Source organism: Camelina sativa, chromosome 9 (assembly GCF_000633955.1).
Source record: "Camelina sativa cultivar DH55 chromosome 9, Cs, whole genome shotgun sequence".
Classification (NCBI taxonomy): Eukaryota; Viridiplantae; Streptophyta; class Magnoliopsida; order Brassicales; family Brassicaceae; genus Camelina; species Camelina sativa.
In genome coordinates, this window is record NC_025693.1 from 33,184,785 (window position 1) to 33,196,184 (window position 11,400).

The 11,400-nt window shown below is 35.8% G+C and overlaps 5 protein-coding genes and 1 long non-coding RNA gene across 6 annotated transcripts; 2 read left to right on the forward strand and 4 right to left on the reverse strand.

The window, feature by feature from the left end:
* Window positions 598–2,636, forward strand: LOC104713796 (GDSL esterase/lipase At2g23540). The gene is made up of 5 exons (XM_010431003.1): window positions 598–1,016; window positions 1,344–1,474; window positions 1,575–1,823; window positions 1,912–2,167; window positions 2,259–2,636. Exons 1-5 carry the CDS (start codon window positions 710–712, stop codon window positions 2,480–2,482), a joined length of 1,167 nt encoding a protein of 388 aa, XP_010429305.1. The 5' UTR covers window positions 598–709; the 3' UTR covers window positions 2,483–2,636.
* Window positions 3,091–4,289, reverse strand: LOC104713799 (putative methylesterase 6). Its single transcript, XM_010431007.2, has 3 exons — window positions 3,869–4,289; window positions 3,648–3,785; window positions 3,091–3,554 (listed from the first exon to the last, which is right to left on the reverse strand). Exons 1-3 carry the CDS (start codon window positions 4,238–4,240, stop codon window positions 3,267–3,269), a joined length of 798 nt encoding a protein of 265 aa, XP_010429309.1. The 5' UTR covers window positions 4,241–4,289; the 3' UTR covers window positions 3,091–3,266.
* On the forward strand, window positions 3,316–5,450 carry LOC104713800. The gene is made up of 3 exons (XR_002033321.1): window positions 3,316–3,404; window positions 3,907–5,078; window positions 5,321–5,450. It is a non-coding gene; the product is annotated as an uncharacterized LOC104713800 (long non-coding RNA).
* LOC104713798 (putative methylesterase 19) lies at window positions 5,346–6,587 on the reverse strand. Its single transcript, XM_010431005.2, has 3 exons — window positions 6,102–6,587; window positions 5,888–6,025; window positions 5,346–5,812 (listed from the first exon to the last, which is right to left on the reverse strand). The coding sequence occupies exons 1-3, from the start codon at window positions 6,477–6,479 to the stop codon at window positions 5,525–5,527; spliced, it is 804 nt and encodes a 267-aa protein (XP_010429307.1). The 5' UTR covers window positions 6,480–6,587; the 3' UTR covers window positions 5,346–5,524.
* On the reverse strand, window positions 6,618–7,945 carry LOC104713797 (putative methylesterase 19). Its single transcript, XM_010431004.2, has 3 exons — window positions 7,390–7,945; window positions 7,182–7,319; window positions 6,618–7,086 (listed from the first exon to the last, which is right to left on the reverse strand). Exons 1-3 carry the CDS (start codon window positions 7,750–7,752, stop codon window positions 6,811–6,813), a joined length of 777 nt encoding a protein of 258 aa, XP_010429306.1. The 5' UTR covers window positions 7,753–7,945; the 3' UTR covers window positions 6,618–6,810.
* Window positions 8,727–10,004, reverse strand: LOC104713801 (methylesterase 7-like). The gene is made up of 3 exons (XM_010431008.2): window positions 9,577–10,004; window positions 9,191–9,322; window positions 8,727–9,097 (listed from the first exon to the last, which is right to left on the reverse strand). Exons 1-3 carry the CDS (start codon window positions 9,946–9,948, stop codon window positions 8,816–8,818), a joined length of 786 nt encoding a protein of 261 aa, XP_010429310.1. The 5' UTR covers window positions 9,949–10,004; the 3' UTR covers window positions 8,727–8,815.

Below are 11,400 nucleotides of genomic sequence, written 5' to 3' on the forward strand. Positions count from 1 at the left end.
ATAAATAATGAACTATGCTGCAAAAATTATTTCTTAAAACCGTAATTTAGTCTTCTCCTTATGTAGTAAAAAAAAATTCTTTACCTGATCGGCTGATCCATACACAAATCTTCCAAAAAACATATGTTGCGGTGTATTTCTAAGAGATTTACTTTCCGCTAAACAAACGAATTCAACGCAATTTTCCACAACACACATATATGTAGTAAAAACAAAACAAACTAAAACTTTACGAAAAATATTTTTAAAGAAGTTTCATACATCGTTTGAGACAGTCTATTTCTTTATAAAAACTTTTTTTTTTTGGTGTGATTATAAAAACTTTGTATGCATGTATACCTTTTCACCCATTTTGTTAGTTTGTAAATTTAACAACATAATTTTTGGCGTTGATACTTTTATTTCTTGTTCCAACAAATTTGAGCTACTTCGATTAATTACGAGTCAAAATACATAGAGTTCAAGCGTCTAAAGAATTAAATTCTCGTCATTATTTTCTTACTAGCGTGAGGAAAAACTAGGACACGTTGATGAACCACCACTAGAAAATTCTTGAAGCCTCCCCTTTATATCAAAACGGTCAAACCAAATTCATTTAAACCAATTAAACACAACCTCACAAGTTTCCCTTCGATCTCAAACTAACACTTTGTTATACTTGTTATATAATCTCAAACAATAACACCAAAACTTCTCAAATCCGAGAAATATGGCTACGACAAGAACTTCTACGTCAAGCAGGGTCTCTCAGGCTTTCACTATCCTCGTCTTCTTCTTCTTCTTAACTCTCACTGCTTCAGTGGAAGCTGCTGGTCGTGGAGTTAACAATGATAAAAAGGGCGGCGGATTAGGAGCTTCGTTCATATTTGGAGATTCTCTTGTCGATGCCGGAAATAATAATTATCTATCGACGTTGTCTAGGGCCAATATGCAGCCTAATGGTATCGATTTCAAAGCCTCCGGAGGAAATCCTACCGGCCGGTTCACCAATGGCCGGACAATTGGTGACATCGTTGGTACATACAAAATGGAAAAAATTACATGATCAAATATTATCCATCAATATTCTAATCTCTATAACCCATTTATAGTAAATGATGTATGTTGTTGTTTTACTCGTTTAGATATGATGTTCAACTAACACACCTACGCATTTATGTTGACGTTTTGTTTATTTTCAGTTTTTGTAAATCACACTATTAAAGTCAAATAACCTGATAGGAAATCCAAGTTGGATAAATAGAGCATGCATACGAAAGTTTTAGCAACATGAACCTTTGTTTGTTCTATACATGTTGAAATTTTGATTTAAACGGTTCTAAAACGTTCAAATGTTTATTTAGGGGAAGAACTTGGGTCGGCCAACTACGCGATTCCATTCTTAGCACCGAATGCGACAGGCAAAGCTCTATTAGCCGGTGTAAATTATGCATCTGGAGGAGGAGGAATCATGAATGGCACCGGGAGAATCTTTGTACGTACCTAAACTATTTTGATCGGTTTTTTGGATTTGAAAATATCTTAAATTCGTTTTAGAGTTCTAATTTTTTTATGGAAATGTAAAAATTTGGTAGGTGAATAGGTTAGGTATGGATGTACAAGTTGATTTCTTCAACACTACACGGAAACAATTCGATGATCTACTTGGAAAAGAGAAAGCAAAAGAGTATATAAGCAAGAAATCAATATTCTCAATCACTATAGGAGCAAACGATTTCCTCAACAATTATCTATTCCCACTTCTCTCTGTCGGAACACGGTTCACTCAAACTCCTGACGATTTCATCGGCGACATGCTCGAGCATTTACGTGACCAACTAACTGTAAGCAACAACAAAACCAATCTCATCTTTTGTTATTTGATATCAATATGTTATAAGCTTACCATTGAATTGTATTATTGCAATACAGAGGCTATATCAAATGGATGCAAGGAAGTTTGTAATCGGTAACGTTGGACCGATTGGATGCATACCGTACCAAAAAACGATCAATCAATTAAAAGAAGACGAATGTGTGGATTTGGCTAATAAGCTAGCAAATCAATACAATGTTAAATTAAAGAGTTTATTAGATGAACTAAACAAGAAACTTCCCGGTGCAATGTTTGTCCATGCCAATGTCTACGATCTTGTAATGGAACTCATTACCAACTACAAAGAATACGGTAATGCATTTTTCTTGCTCTTCTACAAAATTAATCCATATATTGTGACTATATGACATAAAGAAATTTTTGGATTGACAAAATTTGACAGGGTTTATATCCGCGACAAAGGCTTGTTGCGGTAATGGAGGACAATACGCAGGTATAATTCCGTGCGGACCTACTTCGAGTTTGTGCGAAGAGAGGGATAAATATGTGTTTTGGGATCCTTACCATCCGAGTGAAGCAGCAAATGTTATTATCGCGAAGCAATTGTTATATGGTGATATCAATGTTATATCTCCGGTTAATCTCAGCAAACTTAGAGATTTGTGATTTGAATTGTTTGTTGAACTAAAAATGTCCCTTTACATACACAATTTCTTACATTTACGTTTTGTTATACGCCACGTTAAGATCACTTCTTTGTATGTATGTGTTGTCGTGTTAAAAAAAAAATTTAAGTGAGAAATGCTTTTGTTTTTGTCAAGACTCAACTTTGGAATTTAGCTCTCGGCAATAAACCAGTTCAATTTAAAACCGGTTCTTAATTCAAATCAAATCCGTTTTCCGGTCCGAACCGGTTCTTTAAACAGTGTCTCTCTTTCGTCGTTAATGGTCTTTCTTCCTCCTCAACTCGCCGGTTACAGAAACCCAGAAATGTTGGTTCTTTCGAAGCAAAGGCATCAAATTTGCGGTCGTTTCTGCCGCAGAGCATCCCATTCTTCTCTAAACCGCAGCATCGGAGCATCCACATTGGCCGATGTTCACCTGGGATTCTCAAAGGTACCTGCTTTAGTTAGAATTGAGTACGTTTACTTTGTTTTGTCTTGTTAGCCTAGATTCTTAGTCTAATTGCTTCAGTGCTTGTAGTTGTTTGATGGGTAGAGGGAATTAGATGAAAAGTTTTTGTCTTTTCTTGAATCTAATTGAGAAAAGTGAAAAACAATAACTACTGTCTTCTGTATCCAATGAAGGGTTCGAGAAGCCACATTATTCTGTTATTTTCATCTTATTTAGAAATCACTCTGCTTATTTCTTATACATATAGATGCATTCTCTCATATGACTTATTCTTATTGGTGGAAGCTGTAGTTGGTAACTCATTTGCAGTGCCAGGTTAATTTAGGCAATATTTATCAGCAATCTCAAGGAGAAGAGCACACACTTCTTGAGGAGTGGAGAACATTGGCATATGATCAGAACATTTGATCTCCATTACTTCTTTTGGTGGAAAGTTCATGATCATCCAACGCTGGTAATCTTCTGACACCACACAATCCTCTCCGCATACAATGTATATACGTGTAACGGATCCGTATCCTTCCTCACTGAAGCTTCTTGTCCCTGCTAGATTGTTTGTTACTAACGGGTTTGCCTTCACCAACATTTTCGCCGATTCAAGTTCCTTATTCGCCGCAACAACAATCAACAAATAGATTGAATGAGTTTACTGCTAGTACAATTATATTTGTGTTAGTTAAAAGAACTGGAGTCTTACTTGATTAGGAGAGTGTTGATACATTTTCTTGGTCATGAACTCTGGTCCTAAAAGTGTATACTGTAGAGGACAATCAGGTTCCCCATAGTTTCCACACGTGGTGTCTAACCACTCCTCTTGTGGTATGCTTCTGAGAAACTGCAGATTTCAGTCAAATATTAGAATCACTCAGAAGAGAGATATCATAATGTGAAACGAAATCATCATGTTTGTTTTTATACCGTTTCGTATACATAAGCTGGTGGGTTTCTTGTGTCAGGCATGAAAGCTGTCAAGAAGACAATGGCAGCAACTTTACAAGGGAAAGTGTCAGCAGCAAGTGCAGCTGGTATTCCTCCCATGCTATGAGCAACAAGAATCACCTTATCGTCATCTGAGCCAAGCGAGCTCAGAAATTCAAGCAATGGTTTGCTGTAATCCTTCAGAGTCTGAATCTCTTTAACTTTTGTCATGTTTGTACCCGATGCAGCCAGATCCACTGCTGTGACACAGTGACCTGCATCCTCCAGCTGCGTTTTCACCTTGTACCAAGTCCATGCGCCATGGCACACGCTATGGACGAGCACAAACTGCTTCTGGTGCGTCTTCTCCATTGCCTTTTTTTACTCTCAGCATCTTGGTTCAACACATATATATATGGTAAGTTTCCCGCATATACTCTTTTGTATATTGACTGTTAGTTTTTGGTCGTTCTCTGAGATCTAGAGAATGCTAAATGAACACTACTTTGACTGTTAGATTTCTCATTTCAACTATAGTAAGCAATATAGTCTGAACGTTTAGAAAGATCCATTATTAGGGCACATTTAATTGTATCACATTAGATGCAATTTTTGTTGGTGGAACTGAAGACTCCACATGAGGTAATTTGTTGGCCTGTTAAAGTTCGAGGTGATTGTTTCATTGACCATAGTATAGGCAAGAATAAGTTTTGAAAAGAGAGATTGTAAAATTTTAGTTGATGGAGTTAGTTGGTAGGTCGACCTCTTGATTGAATATAATCTTAGAGCACATAATTACTTCTTAGACCATAATCTTTGAGTGAGAAACTGCTTATGTTTATGGACCTCAATATAAGAACTGTTATGTATGTAAACAACGTCAGTGAGGATCCTAGATTTATTTAGGAAATATTTACCTGCTATCTTCAAAAGGGATGATAATGATAGAGTTCTTGAGGCTTTGATAACATGGACATATGATCTGTATCTTTGATCTCCCATCACTTTTTTTTTTTTTTGACAATACCATCACTTCTTTAACCTCCTCAGTGTTCTTGTTCTTGATCCTTTTATGTTGAAAATCCCCAGACACACCTTAATACCTTATCCCCTTTGCCTACAATCTAAACAAACGTGACCAGTCTCCACCTTTTCTCCTTGAAGCTTCAACTTGTCTGCAGAATCCACGAACAAGCACATACTGCCCCTGGTTAGTTGCCTTCTCTTTTTTAGCAGATACTTCTAGATATAATGTTATATGGACTTCAATATGACTTGGATTAGTTAGTGTTTTTTTTTTTTTTTGGTCTTATTCGTACTGCTAACATTCTGCCCTTGCTTATTCATCTCATATATGCATTTTCAGCTGCTTGTATATATAGCTGATCACTACCATCTTTGTTTTATTTTGAATATAAGCTAAAGTTCATAGTAATATTCTTAAATATGCAGGTTTATAGGCATATATATGTTCTACATCTTCAGGTAGTGTGTAATCCTCTTCTTACATTCTTATTCATATGATACAACCATTCTTTACCAATAATATGATTTGCTTATTTCTTGTAAATATAAAATGTAGTCACCCATATCACTCACATCTCGCTTAGTATTGTCGTGGAAGTTGAGTTTTGTAGCTGTGATGCAGTGAAGATTTTATTTAGGCATATATTTATCCGCAATCTCCAAAAGAAGAGCACAGAGTTCTTGAGGCTTGGAGAACATCGTCATATGATCTGCATCTTTGATATCCATTACTTCTTTTACTGGAAAGTTCTTGATCATCCAGCGCTGGAAATCCTCGGGTATCGCAAAGTCCTCTCCGCAGATGATATATATACGTGTAACGGATCCGTAGCCTTCCTCACTAAAGCTTCTTGTCCCTGCCAGACTGTCTGTAACGACGGGGTTTACCCTCACCAACATTTTTGCTAATTCAAGATCCTAATCAGCCACAACAGTAATCAATAAAAGACTGAAGTTACAAGCAATCATTTGGGTTTAAATTAGGAGTCTTACTTGGACCGGAGAGAGTTGATACAAATTCTTGGCCATGATCTTTGGTCCAAAAAGAGCAAACTCTAGAGGGCGATCAGGTGTCCCATAGGTCCCAAACACAGTGTCCAAGCAGTCCTCTTCTGAACCGCTACTGACCAGCTGCTAGTTTCAAGCAGATATTAGAATCAGTATGAAGAGATCACACTGTGCAATTGAATCATCGTTTTTTATGTACCTTGTCAAAAACATAAGCCGGCGGGTTTCTTGTGTCGGGCATAAAAGCTGTCAAGAAGACAACAGCAGCAATCTTACAAGGAAATATGTCAGCAGCAAGTGCAGCTGGTATTCCTCCCATACTATGCGCAACAAGAATCACCTTATCGTCGTCATCCGGGCCAAGAGAGCTCATAAACTCAAGTAATGGTTTGCAGTAATCCTTCAGAGTTTGAATCTCTTCCACTCTAGTCATGTTTATACCCGATGCAGCCAGATCCACTGCTGTCACACAGTGACCTGTAGCCTCCAGCAGTGTTTTCACCTTGTACCAAGTCCATGCACCGTGGCACAGCCCATGGACGAGCACAAACCGTTTCTTCTGGTTATTCTTCTCCATTGTTTGTTTCTACTTTTAGCATCTTGTGGTTGAACACATTAAATTTAAGGTTCCAGCAATCACTCTTTGGATGTTGACTAGTAGATTTTTGGTCGTCTGAGATCTAGAGAGTTTCTAAACCACACGACATATTGACTATTTAGTTTTATCTACTTATATATTTCAAGTTTTCAACCATAAAAAGCAATAAATTCTGATACGTATAGTTTTTTTTTTACACGTATCTTATTCATTACCATTCTTGCATACGGCTTCCCAATTTAATACAGTTCTCACTTATGAATCTTTATTCTCATATATGGTTTATGGTTGTGGTGGAAGCTATAGTTGGTTATTTATTTGCAACCTCCAAGAGAAGAGCACATAGTTCCTTAGGCTTGGAGAACATTGCCATATGATCTGCATCTTTGATCTCCATTACTTCTTTTACCGGAAAGTTACTGATCATCCAACGTTGGTATTCCTCAGGTACTATATTATCCTCTCCACATATGATATACGTACGTGTAACCGATCCATACCCTTCCTCAGTAAAGCTTTTTGTCCCTGCTAGATTGGTTGTAACCAACGGGTTCACCCTTACCAACAATTTCGCCAATACAAGATCCTAACAAATGACAACAGTGAATAGAAGAGTGACTGAGGTTACTAGCAATCTTATTTGTTAAAAGTATAAGTTTTGTTAGGCTTTTGGAGTCTTACTTCTACCGGAGACAGTTGATACACTTTCTTAGCCATGAACGTTGGTCCCAAAAGAATAGACTCTAGAGGACAATCTGGATTCCCGTATCTCCCAAACACGGTGTCCAACCATTCCTCTCGTGGAGTGCTTCTTATTAGCTGCAGATTTCAGTTTGATATCAGAATATATCACTCAGAAACGACCATACGGTGCAACCAAATCATATACCTTTTCGAAAACATAAGCAGGTGGGTTTCTTGTGTCAGGCATGAAAGCTGTTACGAAGACCATAGCAGCAATCTTACAAGGGAAAATTTCAGCCGCAAGTGCAGCGGGTATTCCTCCCATACTATGAGCAACAAGAATCACCTTTTCGTCATCCGAGCCAAGCGAGCTCATAAACTCAAGCAACGGTTTGGAGTAATCCATCAATGTCTGAATCTCTTCCAACCTGGTCATGTTTCTACCGGATGCAGCCAGATCCACCGCGGTCACACAGTGACCTTCAGCCTCTAGCTGTGTTTTCACCTTGTACCAACTCCACGCGCCGTGGCAGACCGCATGCACAAGCACAAACCGCTTTGTCTCCATTGCCTTCTCTTAGTTTCATCATCTTGCTTCAACTCTTATATGTATAGTCTGTACCGCTGTACGGTTTCACCATATGCTTCTGGTGGCTTGTCGTGTGCAAACTCATACGTGATCAAAGAGCTGAAATTTGTATTTACATATCTTTCGAGCTAAATACAAATTAAAATATACAAGTGAATCTTGGAATGATATTAATTGATGTAAAACTCTAAACCACCACGAAATGGGCAGTACATTTTGGACTTTTATTACAGTAGATGACTAGATGTTATCAGACTATTTGTAGTTGCATACACGTTAGATTAACATATGATCTTATCTTTACCGCAAAATATCAATTTTATTATTTTAACCATATAACAAAGACTGCAAAAATGGATTGTTTATATATCCTTGGTCAATATTTATTTATTTGTTTACTTATTTTCTGTTTATTTTTTGCTTTCTTGCTCTTTTGACTTTTGTTCTATCATTATGAAAAAAATACTACAAACAGTAAACATAAGAGAGAATCATAGTGAGTTGCACACATAAAAAAAACAGAGAATCATTGTGCAAAGAAGGAAATATGAATCTTGGTGTGAATACATTGAAATATATTTTTCTTTTGAAGAATATTATTTATATGATCTAGTCACCCATACATATATCACTCAAATCTGGCTCATAATTGTGGCTGAAGCTGATTTTTGTAACTATAATGTAGTGACAATCTTCATATTAGAAATGCTTTGAAGAAGACTACACGGTTCTTGTTGGGTTATACACTTCAGAACACGATTCACTCTTTGTGGAGGGAAAGAAATGACTGGCGACATGGAGACACACCTTCCACAGCGGAAAAACTTACCAAACTGATTGATAAGAACGTCCGTAATCGGCTCAATACGATCGGTGGCGGCAACTTTCTTCAAGATTGGTTTGCAACTAGGTCCTATTAAGCATGTTATGTATCTACCTTTTAAGAAAAGCTATGAGTTAGTCATGTAAAACGTTTATTTCTTTTGAATATAATTTAACATTTATTCAAAAAAAAAAAGACAATCTTCATATTAATTTATTTTTAGGCATATTTATCCGCAATCTCCAAGAGAAGAGCACATAGTTCTTGCGGCTTAGAGAACATTGGCATATGATCTGCATCTTTGATCTCCATTACTTCTTTCACTGGGAAGTTCTTGATCATCTCACGCTGGTAATCCACGGTTACCGCAACGTCCTCTCCGCATATGATATATATACGTGTAACGGATCCGTACCCTTCCTCACTTAAGCTTTTTGTCCCTGCCAGTTCCTTTGTAGCGAACGGGTTTACCCTCACCAGCATTTTAGCCAATTCAAGATCCTAAACCCAACACAACAAACAATGAATAAAAAGTGAGACTTATGTTACTAGCTAGCAATTCCGGTTTGGTTTTAATTAGGCCTGGAGTCTTACTTGGGCTGAAGATAGGTTGTACAAATTCTTGGCCATGAAGTTTGGTCCAAAAAGAGCAAACTCTAGAGGACCACCATTAGGCTTCGTAATTACTGTATCCATCCAATTCTCTTGTGGACCGCTTGTGATCAGCTGCTCGTTCCAGGCAGATATTAGAATCACGTTGTTCAAGTTACGAAGCTAATCCTAGTGATTTATTTTCTTTCCACTTAAAAGTTCAAAAACATTTGATTTAAGGATGCATATAATATAACAAGATTTTTTTGGTTGAATAAATTTTAGATTCATTATATATATATATATATATATATATATATATATATATATAATATTAGAATCACATTGAAGAGATCACACCAGTGCAACTTATTCAACGTTTTATGTACCTTTTCGAAAAAGAAGCCAGGTGGGTTTACTGTGTCGGGCATGAGAGATGCCACGAAGACAATAGCAGCAACCTTACTAGGGAAGATGTCAGCAGCAAGTGAAGCGGATATGCCACCCATGCTATGAGCAACAAGAATCACCTTACCGTCATCCGGGCCAAGTGAGGTCATAAACTCAAGCAGCGGTTTGCAGTAATCCTTAAGAGTCTGAATCTCTTCCACTCTGGTCATGTTTAGACCCGATGCAGCTAGGTCCACCGCGGTCACACTGTGACCTGCAGCTTCCAGCTGCGGTTTCACCTTGTGCCAACACCATGCGCCATGGCAGATTCCATGGACCAGCACAAACCGCTTCTGGTTCTTCTTATCCATTCCCTGCTTATGGTAAAGAATGTATAATCCTGTTATACGTTGTTCAGCTTTATAGAATCTAAGAAAATTACAAATCAATAAAATAATACTGTATCGAATAAAAAATCCGCAAGCAGGCCAGCTAGCAAATAAGAAAACGAATTAAATTAACCCTTTCTGACTTTAGTGAAATAAAAAAAAATCCTTTGAAAAGGTAAAACAAAAGTAATGATTTTGATGACTATATCTAATTGTGTACGCAATTGAAAACTATCATAATTAAATATCAACTTCACTCATATATTATATCCATAAAACATACTATTTTTAGGCTGGACAACAATTTTTGTTTTTGTTTTTTTTTATTTGTCTTTTTCATCAATTATATATATTTTTAGTTTACCATATCACTATGAAACAAATGGTAGTAAGATAAATGGTTTGCTTAACTTATTAATACCATTCTTTATACGAAACCCTTGATTTACATGATATACTTAATAGATGAGATGACTTTTATATGCAATCAGCAGATGCACTAAAACATAGTGACAATATTGTTTTAGCATTTTTTGTTTTAATGAGACTAATAGAATTATTAGCTTTTTTTTTGACAAAAGAATTATTATCTAAAAGCAGCTAATTACATTCTAACATTCATTCTGGGTGTACTGTACTCGTACTCTCAGTCTCATGCTTTTTGGCCTCCTTGGACACGTCTAAAAATAGGTAGAAATCCATCAATTGTTTTTTGTATAACCAAAGAAACTTAAGCACTATCGGAAAAATATTATCTTTAAGGATGATATGCATAAATCGAGAAATAATCCAAATTTGTTTCTTTCAACAAAAAAAAAGTGAGTGTAGTGCGGGACAAAAAATTTGTAGTGCGATACAGTTCAACTGCGGTACGTGCGGGACAAATGTATTTGCGGGACAAGTGCGGTTACTCCAAAATAAACAGTACAAAATAATGTTTGATTGGTGAAAACCAATTTACGGTACGAAATTCATATTATATATTATTATAAATAAATTATATATTTGTTTTTAATGAAATAATATTTTCATAAAAATCAAAATTTTATTTTGAAGTAATTAATTGAATTTTGTTTATTAAATAGTGAAGAAATACATGTTTTAAAATAATTTCATTATAACGGAAACTATAATTATAAAAACTATAATTTATTTTTGAAATTTTTACATTTATTAATATATATATATATATATATATATATTTATAAATATTTTTAATCATATTTTTCATCATAAAGTTGACTATAGATTTTTGTTTTTACAAATCTGTTATTTTCTCTATTAAAACTGATTATTTTGTAATTTGTGAAAAAATAATGAAGTATGTTAATTTTATTTTTCAAAAGATACATTTAAGAAATAAATTATCAATAAAAATCTTTAAAAATTTGAAAAACCATTTTTAGCATACAGTCCTAAAACTTATGTTGATAA